The following is a 16,688-nucleotide window of genomic DNA, read 5'->3' as shown; positions in this document are numbered from 1 at the left end:
CCTGCTTTAACACCCCTTACTACTGCTTCTTGCTGGTGGGCAATAATAAGGACAGCTAACTGGGGAACAAAGCAGATTCTTATTTTTTCATGAATATATCAAAACTGTTAGCCTGGCTAATTGACCTCAGATGACATTTAAACAATTCTGTCAACCATACAATGAGCTTATTCAATTATTTGATAAACAAAACACACCCGACGCTCTTATAACACCGCTAAGTAATAGAACATGCCATGACAGAATATCAAAGTTTATTACAATAATAAAATCCTAAGAGGCGTCTACAGTTTTACAACTACTTAATTTTAGAAACTGGGTTTTTAACGTTGACTAAAATACCACCAAAATGTGGTATTTAATGAGACAGAAGTAATAAATACAAATTATTCTGTATTAGTGCAAGGTCACTGGGATTTTAATGATCTCAGCTTCATGGGCTCTTCCAAAATATGTTCAGACTATCACTATTTTTTTTAATTTTTAATTTTCTTAAACCACCAAATGAGCCAGATCATTACTATTTTAAACACTGTTTTAGAAGGACGGACTACCCAAAACAATAATATTTAAAAATATGTTAAAACTAAACACTTATTTCAAATGCTGAATGACATTATATATGGCATGTGTTTATTTTAGAATTAAGAGAAAAATTCCTTCCTTCAAGGAATAACTCCATTTAAATAATGAAAGTTTATGATTCCCATGTTTTGATAAATCGGTATTCTTATCGGCAAATGAAAAACTCAACTGTGTCTGGAACTTTTATTAAAAAATATTCACTGCTCATGAGCTTGATATCTGGAATCAGAAGTTTCTAGAATATTGAAAGTATCAGATTGTTTAATAGGTGATAATACTGACCATTGTTTGGACAGCAACATATTGCCTCAGAAGCAAATATTCATTTGAAATGTAGCATATTTCATAAGGAGAAAGTAAAAATCAATATAAAAAATAATTATAATCCTTTACTTAAGAAACCGAACCAAGGAAATCATTAAAAAAAGGATACTCTAAAGTGGACATTATTCAGAACTGCTTCTTTAAAGTCCCCTGAAAGAAATCATCTTCACATAAACACTGTAACAGCATTAAAAATTAACACACTCACTGCAAAACAAAGTCAAGATGATAAAAATGATAAAATATAAACATAAATAAGAATATTATCTTACATGCAATGGATAATGCATAGCATGACCAGACCCAAACAGCATGCAGGGACGAGGCATTTTCAGGAAGAATTGGCAATATGAAGATCATGTCCCAATCCAACATATAAAGACACAGAGAAGAAAATGAAATCATAAAAGCAAAATGTCAATGCATAACTTGTACTTTTTAAATGGCAATCTGGCTGACCATTTTTTAAAAGACGAATCACAGGCACAGTAACTGAAAAATCCAAAAGCAGAATCTTCTAATAAAAAAATAGCATCAAGCAGCCTTGAGAAGTGGAATCAAGTCCCTTCTGTCCCAATACTTTTGTTTGATATTTTAATATCTAACATTCCTCATGTGTAAAATTTTAATATCAGCTGGCATAAAGACACACCATTTGTAGAACTAAAATAGGCAGAATGCTTTTACACAAATTTTTAATGGAAATACTTAGTAGTATGATGAAAAATACTACCTATTTCAAAAAATACTCCCCAAAATTCAAGTCTTGTATGGTTGCCAGTTTGCCATTTGAGGTTTCCTTAGAAGGAAAACAAAAATAAAACAAACCATTTTTCAGGTTGTTTATTTTCAAATTATATCATAATATTTACATGCAATATTTGAAAGTACTATAAAAATGAAAATTCACTAAAATGTACACAAATGAAGATAATACACAAAAGAAGCATGCAAGGAGAGTAATGTAAAACAATTTAATAAAACAATATAAGACATAAATAGAATTTTAGCCTCTACGGGAATCATAAAAGCTACGAAGTCTGATACAATATAAAGATCAGACTGCACAGAACTCTAGAGCTACAAGAAAATTGAAGCTTCTTAATCCAGTGTCTCTGCACTTTAGAAGAACCTGGAAAACTTGAAATACTATTCATTAACCTGGGTCCCATCCCTGGTCATATTAAATCAGAATTTTCAGGAGAGGGAACTGGAGATCAACATGTGTATTTAATTTCCTGGGGGAATATACAATGTAGGGTAAAAAAAAAAAAGTTCTTAGTTCAATTTTCCTGCTTTTCAGGTTAAGAAATTAAAGTAAAATGGGGTTTAATGAACTACTCAAAGACAAAGTATTAGCTATAAATACAACTAATTTAAAATTCCGTTTTACTAATTCATAGTTTAATAATCTCTTCTTACTATCATACTACCTCTCCATTATAATATCACTAACTTTAAAGCAATGATAGACTTACATATAAAACATTAAGTCATACTGAACTTCCTTTGGAATTTGAAATTGTCTTACTGTACTAATTCTCTTACTATAGTATACTAAACTGGAGGAAGTATCTTTCTGATTATTTTTAGTGTGATTATAGAAATATGCATACATAAAATAACATTTAAATTTTGTTAACAGGGGCGCCTGGGTGGCTCAGTCATTAAGCGTCTGCCTTCGGCTCAGGTCATGATCCCAGGGTCCTGGGACGGAGCCCCGCATCAGGCTCCCTGCTCGGTGGGAAGCCTGCTTCTCCCTCTCCCACTCCCCCTCCTTGTGTTCCCTCTCGCTGTGTCTCTCTGTCAAATAAATAAAATCTTTCAAAAATAAAAAATAAATTTTGTTAACAAAAGAGAAAAGCTTTTGCCATGAGCTTGTCAGGCAATAAAAATTCACATTTATTTGCAATTCTGGACATGTTAATTAGCTTAAGGGAAACTTCTCTAACCTCTAATCCCAAAATACTTTTTAGAAATTCGAAGAAATTTTGGCTTAAATTTTATGGTTCACAGAAATTACCACATCAGAATTGCATTTTAATTTCCACTTAGAAGTTAATTTTACAAGCAACTGTTAGGATTACATGGATTTGACACTAATGTGACAATATTTAAGAACAAAGTCATTTTTAGAAGCCATCTCATTATGATTGCACCCTCTGCCATCATTAATAACATTTTTGCTCCAGTTTATTGAGAAATGATGCTCATCTCCAACTCATGCTCTGGAAGCTTGAGGTCAGGAAAGGCAGCATTAATCATATGCTTTTAGGAAGAGAAGCTTAATCTCAACTCTGATTTAGCAAATTTGAAGGCACTGCTAACTTCATTCACAGTTACCTGAACACTGGGTCTCCTTTTTCTTAAATTAATTGTTGGTATACCTACACCAATAGGCTGAAGCAACAGAAAGATGGTAATTCATCATGCTACATGTCAACACAGGTAAGGCTTCTATCCTACAATCCATTTTGATCAGATATTTCCTTGATCAGAAACCGATTATCACAGAGTTCATGATGAGTCAACAAATAAAATGAAAGTTTAAAAATATTTGTGGTGAAAAAAAAATTTATGCTAGTAAAAATACTCAAAAAAATGGTTAGCAAAATGACTTCAAAGGTAGCGGGAGGGGAAGAATGAAGCGGGGGAAATCGGAGGGGTAGACGAACCATGAGAGACGATAGACTCTGAAAAACAAACTGAGGGTTCTAGAGGGGAGGGGGGTGGGAGGATGGGTTAGCCTGGTGGTGGGTATTGAGGAGGGCACATTCTGCATGGAGCACTGGGTGTTGTGCACAAACAATGAATCATGGAACACTTCATCTAAAACTAATGATGTAATGTATGGGGATTAACATAAGAATAAAATTTAAAAAAAAAATGACTTCATATTTTCCTTTTATTTTTTCTCCAAAGAAATACGTATTTGGGAAGTGAGAAAGGTAGTTTGCCTCTGACAACTTTTATGCTGATTCAAAAAAAAAAAAAAAAAAAAACCCAAACCAGCAAATTTTAGAATTTACATGATTCAAATGTGTTCAGATATAAATATTATAGGATTCTGAAAAGTGTTAATAGTAAACCCTTAAAATGTGTGCCTTTGTTTTCTGAAGTGTTACCAAATGTATCTGTGGAACTAAAGGAGAATTTAATCCTAACACTGTAAACTTATTGTATTTTTTTTGTAATTTTCATAGACTTATTTTAAATACTGACTTCTAAAATGTAGATTATGTACAGTTTCCTGTACAATAAATATTTCTTAAGATTGACCAAAATTAGGTATCTAGTAAGCATACCTGATCTGGTAATTTTTATGAAACAAAATGGAAGCAATTTAAAATGCATTTGGAAACAAAGTATAATACATAATCCAGTATTTGTCAAAATGTGGTCATGGTAGAGACAGTACACTTCAAGAAGATAAATAATGATTCCTTAGAAAATTAGATAAGCAAAAGGTTTATAGCCACTTTATTTCCTGTTATAAAGCCTTTTTAAAGGATACTCATACTGCCTTCTACAAACTAGAAAATTGTACTGAAATAATTTAAGATCATTGTTTTAGGAAGCAAACACAAGGCATTCAGCAAAGAATATGTGTAATAACACTAAACTTTGCCCTTGTTAAATAAGGGATACTATGAAAACAGAGCATTATCTTCCTTTATTTCTACTGGTATATTTCTGATAGAAGGATTGAGAATAATTTTGTTAGTACACTAGCTGTTACCATATTGGTCCTTTGTACTTGTCAATTTCTAAAACCATTGGCTCATACTGTATCATCCTTTTATGAGGTTCTTTCTTCTACCTGTATAGCATGCACCATCACCCACACAATAGAAATCATCATGTTTAACCTAATGATGAGAATTCACAAGCACATTTAATTCACAAGCATGAGTTTCAGAAAAAAGAATACATTGATTGTTCAAACATATTTTAATGGTTTTATAAAATAGCATTTTCTAAATATCTTTGCTGCATACTTGCTTATAATAATTTCCTGTATAAAAATATGAAAAGCTGACATACTGCTGAAGAAAAGTCACTTGGGCTGTAATAAGAGTTTCTAGAGAATTTATATTCTCATTGTAATTTTATGAGTTTTAGTAAATTATTCCAAATCTGAGCCAAATGTATGTTGACATCAAAGAGTAAAAAAATTTTCTCCATAAATACTGGTTATTAGAAGAATGTATAAAAGGGGAAAATCTTTTTCAAATTACTGCCTCTAAGTGATAGATTTATATCTTTATATTGTGTGTACATTATTCTCATTATTCTTATTTTTTTGTCTCAATAATAAAGTTCCTTTTGGGGAAGGGGTTAAGAACTACAATCATAAAAATGGGGATCCTTCACACCCTTGAGCATATAACATTGTTACTGCTTTCAAATCACTTCAGTTGTGGAAATATAAATGAAAATATACTGTATATACAAAGACCAAACAATAATGAAAATTTTTAAAAAATCTTAAACAAGATTTAAAAAGATAAAAATTTTCAACTGTGACAAAATCACAGACTGTTTAGCTAATCATAAATAACTCTATTAAGAAGAACTTAACGCTGTGATACTCATAATAATGGGAAGAAATGCCTATAGCATTTATAATAATAAAAAAAAACGCTTGAAAAATAATGCAGAGTGATCAGCAGCTACATTTGATTAGCTAATATTTAGATCACGATGGATTTTATATGGAAGTAAGTTCCAAAGTGAGAAGAATTAAAATCAACACATGTATTGTAACCACTTAGTATGGTTTTGTATTCAATATTAATGGTTCTTAATTATCATTGATTTGAATATTTAGATGACTCAACATTAAATGTATGTGTGTGTTTATGCACCTACTTGTGTATGCCCTAAGATCTCACTAACATGAAATACCCATGACGGAGAAAAAGATGGTAGTAAACCTAAATTCAGATATATTTCCCTCCAGCATGGGTTAAAGTATCTTCAGTATCATCTTCAAAGTTAAACAATAACTTGAAGATGTTTATAAATTACAATTACATAATATAGGAAGATTCTGCCACTTTTTGCTTCTAGATAAATATATATTCACCCCACCTGTGAAGCACTAATGGACAGTGAAATAAATTTGAGGAGATATACAGGAAAATATTTTATATCTTGGCATAAAGATTAGGATAAAATAGTTTATCTAAGGGATTTTATCTCTTTTGCACAACTCCCTGATGAATAAACACTTCCTATTTCTGAAGCCCATCCCGTGGAGTTTTACTTAACTGAATTTCATTTAAGTTTTATAAGCCTGCCCCAAAGTAGAAAGACAAATCCTCTGGGAGATGAAAAGGAGAGATAATTACCAGAAAAAAGGGTGTCGGAACATGTGGCCTGAGCATAGAGGAACATTACTTCTATTTATCAGGTTCACACCCATCTGGGGCCATCTCCTCACTACCTTCCAGCCTTAATCACAACCCCAGGTGGGATGTGTGAATTTAGGCACGGGAGGATAATGGTTGTCTTTGAGGTGTGAATACTGGATAGTTAAATATTCGATAGGAATATGGGATAGCTAAATTAGTAAGAGAAAATGAAAACTGCTTTCACACTTTCATATATTATAAACTGTGGTCTTGTCATCCATTAACATAATAGATATAACATTCTTGTATATTTACTGCTATATAGTGAGTTTAAAGATGACAAACCTATTAAGAACATTAACCATTAATTTTACAGAATTGCATGAGTCACTGTAAACACATTATATACATACCTTTGGCTGAAGATTTGGATGTAGTAAAACATAACCATTAGGATCAATCGCAAAATAATAGCCATTGGGGCACAGCTGGGGAAAAAAAAAAAAAAAAACAACCAGAAAACTTTCAGTCTGAATCACAATCAGAAATCACATTCTTTAAAAGAAAAAATTCTTAAATAATACATTTTAAAGCATGAAGAAAGATAACATGGTATCTTTATATTTTAAGATCCTTTTTAACGTTTAGCTCCTTTGTGAAGTTAAATGCACATGATTTTTGAGAATTACTCAAATGCTTTATAGACAAGTTAAATCAGTACAAAGCTCTAAAATGAAAAAGACACCCAAAGAGTAAATTTCATCTTACTGTAAAACGCGGTGTTAGTCGTTTAATGTCTTCCAAAGACACATCAACTCCCATCACACCAAGAATCAGCTGGTTCTATAAGAAGATAGCAAAAAGGAAGTGTATCTTATATCAAAAATGCATATATTTCTACACAATTAATATATGCTCATCCTTTTGCTTGACAATAGGTGTATTCCATACTAGCTAAAACATGTATAAGGGTGAGACACTTATATCAGTCTACAATGATTCTCACCTCTGTTTACCCACAACTGTATCATTAACTTTAAAAAATGAAATCTTGGTAAGTACAGCTAAAACAGAAAAGATAGGAAATTTTTATTTGATGCCTCTTGTACTCATTATCCCTAATACTTATTTTAATTGCTTCTGTACAGTCAGTTGTAGCTGTGTGTGTATGAGAGTACTCTGTGACTCTGTGGTGTACTATGATTAAAAAAATCACAGAAATGTTCAGCCTGAAGATATCAGTAATGTGAAATGAGAAAATAATGGTTTTGGTTTTGTTTTTGTTTTTATTTGCTATTGACAGTGCCTGCATATGTGTAATTATCCTGAAAAGTATCTGACCTCACTGTAATAAAATAGCAGAAACCCTCAAAACTGTTTCTCAGGGCTGGTAACTTCTAAATACCAAGCAATGGGTATCAAAACTTTAGTTCCAACTCAACAAGGCTATGTGGCAAACTGCTATCATAATCTTCCCTGGGACATTAAAGATGAAAATGGTATTAAAACTTAGAATCAGGAATTTTTGTTTTAAATAGAATTATATAAATTATAAAATAAAATGTTACAAAGAAAATTATAAAATCCACTCAATAGTTATTATGAGAACACTGTGAATTTTGTGTAGGTACACAGGGAGAGAGAAAGTTATGTCAAGAACTATTTTCTTTTGCCAGGGACCAATCCTACTCTAAGCAGAAATTCCTAATTAAAGCATTTCCTTAAACAGTCCATCTGAGGAGTTAGACAATTACTCTTTATGGGTTAAATTAGTTAGAACCCACAGATATTTAATAATGATAATGGTTTCCCCAAGAGAAATAACTAATGTCTTTGATGGCCACATTATTAAAATAAAGAGTTCAACTGAAATTTATAATAACTGAACAAATAAATGCAGTAGACTTTATTATGCCATAAACTGGAAATAAAGTTCTTTCCCATCTGGAATGTCAACCAAAGCATAAAATGAGTATTTAGTATTAAAAAAATCTTAATTTCTCCTGCAATCCCAAATTCTTTCTGATGCAAGCTAAGAAACAAGAATGCAACCCTCCCTCAAAATCAGGAGTATTTGAAAAATAAGGAATGGAATTTAATAAGTACAAGATACGGACTTTTCAGAACTTTAAGTTGTTAGTATCTTATTGCATTGACAATATTACCAGTGCTGCAGAAATCAACACTGTTAGGAAATTCATGAAGTATTTTTCTTGAATCTTAAAAAATAGAAAAAAAAAATGGAGACCTATTCATTTTAAATCAGATGCTTAAATTATGTGAGGATAAAAAAAACCCCACTGTTTGAATGGGAGTTGGAGGAGGAATGATTCAAGAAATATACCTTTATACACCGGCTACAAACATCACCATGGTTTTGTTCTTTGGATTTTTCTTTCTGAGCTCCAAGGATAACTCAGACACATTTAAAAAAAAAAAGGGGGGGGGGGAGGGGGAACACCACAGTATTGCCCATTTATCATGTAATTCCTCCCAGAGTCTGAACTTGTGTTCTCATCAGTTCATAGTTAAATAGAGTTAAGTTGACTCCTGGCTCTGGGGAAACAGAGAACTTGACCTGCATTTCCTTTTTCCCAGGTGGTTATCATATAAGCAGCTGTTCCCTCTTACTTCTGGTCTCACAAGACAGTTACATTGTATGTATTTCCTTATAGAAATATCTTATCCACACTCAGCTTCAACGTCACCGTTTATCATTTATTATTATTAATTTTATCAATTAACTTTTAACCTTCAAGTTTGTCTTATTTTCAACTTGGCCCGTTATGTTGAAGACCGGAAGAGTTCCAGTAATGACAAGTCCTAGTTCCTAAAAATAGATTCACAAAGAAAAGGCAAGTCAGAATTACAATTTAAACTTTGTCATTTTGCAGTAGTCTCTGGTATCCGACACTGCATTTTATGGTTACATTATAAAGAGACACAAAGAATTATTAAAGAATTTTGAAAGCTTTTAAAAAACTTTTATTTTTATTAAAAAAAATCAATAATCAGAATCGATTAGGCAGCTCTTGAAGCATGTGACATCTAAAATAACAGCTTAAGAGGGCATTGCGAATAACGTAAAAAAAAAAAAAAAAAATCAAATGACACTAAATATTTCAGTCACCCTGCCCTTGCACCCTTCTGTTTACAGTGATAGTTTACCTAATATCACAGGATTCCATGAGGAGGGTGATAATAAAATACTGTTTCATAGGATTTATTTGCCTTCCTTTTGGTAGCTTCATTCTTAATTCTTTCATGCCCTAAGCCAAAGGCCTCATTATACATCACAGATGTATAGCAGGATAAATAGAAGAAACACGCTATCAATACTGCATTTCTGCAATAGTCTAGGTAAATACTATGCTGTTCTAAATGCTCCTCAATACCCTCCAAAACAAATAGTGTTTTTTGACAAAGTCAAATAATATAGCCAACTGCAAGCATCGAAGCCAACAGTCTGGTCATGGAGCAAAATAAACATGAACAAAAATAATGACCTAGTGTTAATCGGCATGTAGATAATTTCAGATATTAAATGAATCCGTGGAGATTAGTTGAAATAAACTGATTTTCAAGTCAGAGGTTGTGTTTTGTTTTTTTTTTATTACTGCTATCTACAGCAATTATATATTTTTTACCATCATTTCATGTCAAAACTACATTTCCCAAAGAATCACTCTTTAAAATGATTAAAATTATTGCTGAAAATTTCAAATTTGCTGAGAAAATATTAGTTATCTCCTTGTGAATAATGACCCCAAATCCAAATCTCATGACCCTTGTTCTAATTCCAGAAGCAGCGTGGCTTCATGGAGAAAATGTCTTAGGCAATAGTTGATCATCGTGCATGTGGGATGCCCAAAAACAATGGGAACTGAACTAATGAAGAAGGACAATCACATGGAAGCTTTCAGCAGAACAAGATATGAAACTGTTTGGGACAAATACAATTAAGGAAACAACTACACATAATTGGTGTATGATGATATACATGTTGGCTCTCCATTTAGTTCTAAGCCAGAATATTCAACAATGAAAACATCCTTAAATATGCAAATTCACATTCGCAATAAAAACTTTCCACCTCAATAAAGTCAGATTATAGATAACGCATAAAACTTGTTTCCAAAACCTAATTCAGCACATATTCCTTTTGGAGAAATTTTTGAGTTACAATGTATATGCATAGTTTTATTGAAATGCTAGCATGACACATGATAAAGTATATATGGATACATTTTCTGCACATCACATTTGCATTTATATAGAGTATGGTAATTTGCTTCTAATATTACCATATTTAGAATATGGTAATATCTACCCTAAAATGAGATACTAGACTTCTAACATAGGAGACACGATCATCGACGAACTCAATGGTGCCTAATTTCTATTCTCTCATTTACTAATAGGACAAAAAATTTGTACTCTATTCCTAGACGCTGTGCCAGTCTCTAGAGAACAAAAAAGAGAAATAAGACGTGATTTCTGCTCTCCTGGAATTTATCTGATATTTGTGTTTTCTTGATTCCAACTCTCTTCATCTCTCTCTTTTTGTCCAAAGAAGCTCACTTTATCTCTCAAATAAAAGGAACCTTCCACAACGTTGTCCCAGTCTTGTTTCTGTTCTCATCTCCCGTTAGCTCCAAAAATGACTGAGGTAGTATTTTTGCAACATACCCAGCAGTTGCTCAACTCATACCGCACCCTTTTTGTGTGGTTTCGCTACTCCCCACCAATTGCAGAAATCTCACCTGTACTTACACGTTCAGCTAAACTATCACCATCTTTTTAACCTCACCCTACACCATCCCCAAATACATGGCTTCTTTCTTCTGAATTTCCAGAGTTCTTTTCATTTTTCTCATTATATTTTTTACATTTTGTCTTGGAATATGTTTACCACTTTTTTCTTAATGTAACCACAGCACATACTGAGCAGCATATATAGTAAATCTTCTACATGCAGAGATTATAGACATGTAATTAGAAATACAAGACAGTCACTTTTCATTCTCATTAGTACAAGAATGCTCTATGTGTCCACTGACTAGCCAATTCCTGTGACTTTTTTTTTTCTTGTTTTACATTTAGTTCCAGCTTATTGAACAGTGCGTTTAGAACCAAAACCTATTCCTAACATCATCTGTGCTATCAGTAAGAACCTTACCAACAACGCAGATGTGCTGGTTAATGAACTTTTGGTCATAGGAAATCCTAGAGGGCATAATTATTGACTCCTTCTATCATACCCTGTCCTGTGATGGATTTGGAAAAATGAAACATTTTGACCATAGCTTTAGATGACCATGTGACCTTAAATAAATATGTGATGTCAAAGGAGCACTGGATAGTAATTTTAGCTAGGGTTTGAGGTAAGCAAGCTTCACTTTATCTTTCTTAGCATGCAAAGCTGCTGTTAATAGTGCCTATTTTTCTTCCAACTTCCTGTATATGTTTATTTTACAAGAACCAAATGATAAGTAATTCTAAATGGATTGCATTTTGCCCTTTGGGGTCATCGCTGCATTCAGAAAAGTAGTATCAGCATATAATTGTACTCCAAGTAGGAGAAAGGGTTACTGAATCAGCATTTACTTTTCAGGGCTCAGTATTCTGGTTCTCTCTGATATAGTACATTAGTCAAATCATCAATTAAGTCATCTCATCAAGATTAAGCCTATGAATATATATGCCCCTAACATGGGAGCAGCCAATTATATAAGGCAATTGATAACAAAAGCAAAGAAACACATCGACAACAATACAATAATAGTGGGGGACTTTAACATCCCCCTCACTGAAATGGACAGATCGTCTAAGCAAAAGATCAACAAGGAAATAAAGACTTTAAATGACACACTGGACCAAATGGACTTCACAGACATATTCAGAACATTCCACCCCAAAGCAACGGAATACACATTCTTCTCTAGTGCCCATGGAACATTCTCCAGAATAGATCACATCCTAGGTCACAAATCAGGTCTCAACCGGTACCAAAAGATTGGGATCATTCCCTGCCTATTTTCAGACCACAATGCTTTGAAACTAGAACTCAATCACAAGAGGAAAGTCGGAAAGAACTCAAATACATGGAGGCTAAAGAGCATCCTACTGAAGAATGAATGGGTCAACCAGGAAATTAAAGAATAATTAAAAAAATACATGGAAACCAATGAAAATGAAAACACAACTGTTCAAAATCTTTGGGATGCAGCAAAGGCAGTCCTAAGAGGAAAGTATATAGCAATACAAGCCTTTCTCAAGAAACAAGAAAGGTCTCAAGTGGACAACCTAACCCTACACCTAAAGGAGCTGGAGAAAGAACAGCAAATAAAGCCTAAACCCAGCAGGAGAAGAGAAATCATAAAGATCAGAGCAGAAATCAATGAAATAGAAACTAAAAGAACAGTAGAACAGATCAACAAAACTAGGAGCTGGTTCTTTGAAAGAATTCACAAGATTGATAAACCCCTGGCCAGACTTATCAAAAAGAGAAGAGAAATGACCCAAATCAACAAAATCATGAATGAAAGAGGAGAGATCACAAGCAACACCAAAGAAATACAAACAATTATAAGAACATATTATGAGCAACTCTATGCCAGCAAATTAGATAACCTGGAAGAGATGGAGGCATTCCTAGAGATGTATCAACTACCAAAACTGAACCAGGATGAAATAGAAAACCTGAACAGACCTATAACCACTAGGGAAATTGAAGCAGTCATCAAAAATCTCCCAAAAAACAAAAGCCCAGGGCCAGATGGCTTCCAGGGGAATTCTACCAAACATTTCAAGAAGAATTAATACCTATTCTTCTGAAACTGTTCCAAAAATAGAAACAGAAGGAAAACTTCCAAACTCATTTTATGAGGCCAGCATTACCTTGATCCCAAAACCAGACAAAGACCCCATTAAAAAGGAGAATTACAGACCCATATCCCTGATGAACATGGATGCAAAAATTCTCACCAAAATACTAGCCAATAGGATCCAACAGTACATTAAAAGGATTATTCACCATAACCAAGTGGGATTTATCCCTGGGCTGCAAGGTTGGTTCAACATCTGCAAATCAATCAATGTGATATAATACATTAACAAAAGAAAGAACAAGAATCATATGATCCTCTCAATAGATGCAGAAAAAGCTTTTGACAAAGTACAGCATCCTTTCTTGATCAAAACTCTTCAGAGTATAGGCATAGAGGGTACATACCTCAATATCATAAAAGCCATCTATGAAAAACCTACAGCGAATATCATTCTCAATGGGGAAAAACTGAGAGCTTTCCCCCTAAGGTCAGGAACGCGGCAGGGATGTCCACTATCACCACTGCTATTCAACATAGTATTGGAAGTCCTAGCCACAGCAATCAGACAACAAAAAGAAATCAAAGGCATCCAAATTGGCAAATAAGAAGTCAAACTCTCACTCTTTGCAGATGATATGATACTTTATGTGGAAAACCCAAAAGACTCCACCCCAAAACTGCTAGAACTCATACAGGAATTCAGTAAAGTGGCAGGATATAAAATCAATGCACAGAAGTCAGTGGCATTCCTATACACCAACAACAAGATAGAAGAAAGAGAAATTAAGGAGTCGATCCCATTTACAATTGCGCCCAAAACCATAAGATACCTAGGAATAAATCTAACCAAAGAGACAAAGGATCTGTACTCAGAAAACTATAAAATACTCATGAAAGAAATTGAGGAAGACACAAAGAAATGGAAAAACGTTCCATGTTCATGGATTGGAAGAACAAATATTGTGAAGATGTCAATGCTACCTAGAGCAATCTACACATTCAATGCAATCCCCATCCAAATACCATCCACTTTTTTCAAAGAAATGGAACAAATAATCCTAAAATTTGTATGGAACCAGAAAAGACCCCGCATAGCCAGAGGAATATTGAAAAAGAAAAGCAAAGCCGGCGGCATCACAATTCCGGACTTCAAGCTCTATTACAAAGCTGTCGTCATCAAGACAGCATGGTACTGGCACAAAAACAGACACATAGATCAATGGAACAGAATAGAGAGCCCAGAAATGGACCCTCAACTCTATGGTCAACTAATCTTCGACAAAGCAGGAAAGAATGTCCAATGGAACAAAGACAGTCTCTTCAACAAATGGTGTTGGGGAAAATTGGATAGCCACATGCAGAAGAATGAAACTGGACCATTTCCTTTCACCACACACAAAAATAGACTCCAAATGGTTGAAAGACCTCAATGTGAGACAGGAGTCCATCAACATCCTAAAGGAGAACACAGGCAGCAACTTCTTCCTAGAAACATCGCCAAAGGCAAGGGAAGCAAGGGCAAAAATGAACTATTGGGACTTCATCAAGATAAAAAGCTTTTGCAAAGCAAAGGAAACAGCCAACAAAACCAAAAGACAACCGACAGAATGGGAGAAGATATTTGCAAATGACATATCAGATAAAGGGCTAGTATCCAAAATCTATAAAGAACTCATCAAACTCAACACCCAAAGAACAAAGAATCCAATCAAGAAATGGGCAGAAGACATGAACAGACATTTTCCCAAAGAAGACATCCAAATGGCCAACAGACACATGAAAAAGTGCTCAATATCGCTCAGCATCAGGGAAATCCAAATCAAAACCTCAATGAGATACCACCTCACACCAGTCAGAATGGCTAAAATTAACAGGTCAGGAAACGACAGATGTTGGCGGGGATGCGGAGAAAGGGGAACCCTCCTACACTGTTGGTGGGAATGCAAGCTGGTGCAGCCACTCTGGAAAACTGTATGGAGGTTCCTCAAAAAGTTGAAAATAGAGCTACCATATGATCCAGCAATTGCACTACTGGGTATTTACCCCAAAGATACAAAAGTAGGGATCCGAAGGGGTACGTGCACCCCGATGTTTATAGCAGCAATGTCCACAATAGCCAAACTGTGGAAAGAGCCAAGATGTCCATCGACAGATGAATGGATAAAGAAGAGGTGGTATATATATACAATGGAATATTATGCAGCCATCAAAAGGAATGAGATCTTGCCATTTGCAACGACGTGGATGGAACTGGAGGGTATTATGTTGAGTGAAATAAGTCAAACAGAGAAAGACATGTATCATATGATCTCACTGATATGAGGAATTCTTAATCGCAGGAAACAAACTGAGTGTTGTTGGAGTGGGGGGTGGGGTGGGAGGGATGGGGTGACTGGGTGATAGACACTGGGGAGGGTATGTGCTCTGGTAAGCGCTGTGAATTGTGCAAGACTGTTGAATCTCAGATCTGTACCTCTGGAACAAATAATGCAATATATGTTAAGAAAAAAAAAAGAAGAAGGTAGCGGGAGGGGAAGAATGAAGCGGGGGAAATCGGAGGGGTGGACGAACCATGAGAGATGATGGACTCTGAAAAACAAACTGAGGGTTCTAGAGGGGAGGGGGGTGGGAGAATGGGTTAGCCTGGTGGTGGGTATTGAGGAGGGCACATTCTGCATGGAGCACTGGGTGTTATGCACAAACAATGAATCATGGAACACTTCATCTAGAACTAATGATGTAATGTATGGGGATTAACATAAGAATAAAAAAAAAAGATTAAGCCTATGAATAAATCTTAAGTACGATATTTACTATTTATAATTTTCACAGTAGGAAGTAAAACTTACGTTAGACAAGTTATCTGAACTTAAGCTCTAGTGCTATTTTGAGCTGCATAATTCTTTGTTGTGTGCACGTGCATGGGGTGAGGGGACTGTCCAGTGTATTGTACCACTTTTAGTAGCTTCCTTGGCCTCTATCCACGAGATGCCAGTAGCCATCCCTCCCCATCCCAGTCACGACAAGGGAAAACATCCAGACATATATCCAAATGGCCTGTGAGTGGCAAAATCACCCCCAGTTGAGAACCACTGCTTTGAAAAATCAAAGTATGACCTCTATTAAAATTTCAATTGTACAACGGACAACTTGACATGTTTTTGTTACACTGCACCACGTCTGATCATTTCAATGGCTTATTTCCATAAAAATCTGGGGTTGAATTCGAAAGAAGATATTATATATAAAGAGGTTATTAGGTTTGTGATGATTTCAGAGTAGGGTAAGATTATTTGCCTATTTAATTGCGTGTACTTCTGAGCCTCGTTGGGTCTGACTTGAGTTGTGGAGGCTACGCATGCTCCTGCTAGCTGAAGTCTACTTTAAAAACCTTTCCTCAGATTTACTCAAAGTCTGCAGTCGCAGGTATACATTCATATGACTTTAGTATTTTTTTTACATAAAAATTCAAATGAAACAAGATGAAACCAGAGAGGGAGACAAACCATAAGAGACTCTTAATCTCAGGAAACAAACTGAGGGTTGCTGGAGTGGAGGGGGGGTGGGAGGGATGGGGTGGCTGGGTGATGGA

The 16,688-nt window shown here is 34.7% G+C and overlaps 1 protein-coding gene across 10 annotated transcripts in view; it reads right to left on the bottom strand.

Moving 5' to 3' along the window:
* The window catches only part of CACNA2D1 (calcium voltage-gated channel auxiliary subunit alpha2delta 1), a 507,273-nt gene that overhangs the window by 51,793 nt on the left and 438,792 nt on the right, over nucleotides 1-16,688 (bottom strand). For 5 of the 10 annotated variants that reach the window (XM_064575355.1, XM_064575347.1, XM_064575348.1 and 2 more), the window contains exons 16-19: nucleotides 9,019-9,096; nucleotides 7,035-7,109; nucleotides 6,680-6,754; nucleotides 3,253-3,309 (exon numbers count right to left, since the gene is read on the bottom strand). In XM_064575355.1, the coding sequence (XP_064431425.1) occupies nucleotides 3,253-3,309; nucleotides 6,680-6,754; nucleotides 7,035-7,109; nucleotides 9,019-9,096 (285 nt within the window). Of the gene's footprint in view, nucleotides 1-3,252; nucleotides 3,310-6,679; nucleotides 6,755-7,034; nucleotides 7,110-9,018; nucleotides 9,097-16,688 lie in introns of those variants that run through there. The other 5 variants (XM_064575351.1, XM_064575353.1, XM_064575352.1 and 2 more) reach the window with 2 other exon arrangements.

This window comes from Mirounga angustirostris, unplaced genomic scaffold (genome assembly GCF_029215605.1).
Source record: "Mirounga angustirostris isolate CCGP_5_RB_7025 unplaced genomic scaffold, mMirAng1.0.hap1 SCAF_12, whole genome shotgun sequence".
Classification (NCBI taxonomy): domain Eukaryota; kingdom Metazoa; phylum Chordata; class Mammalia; order Carnivora; family Phocidae; genus Mirounga; species Mirounga angustirostris.
The sequence above is the reverse complement of the archived record's forward strand: the minus strand, read 5'-3'. Positions and strand labels throughout refer to the sequence as shown.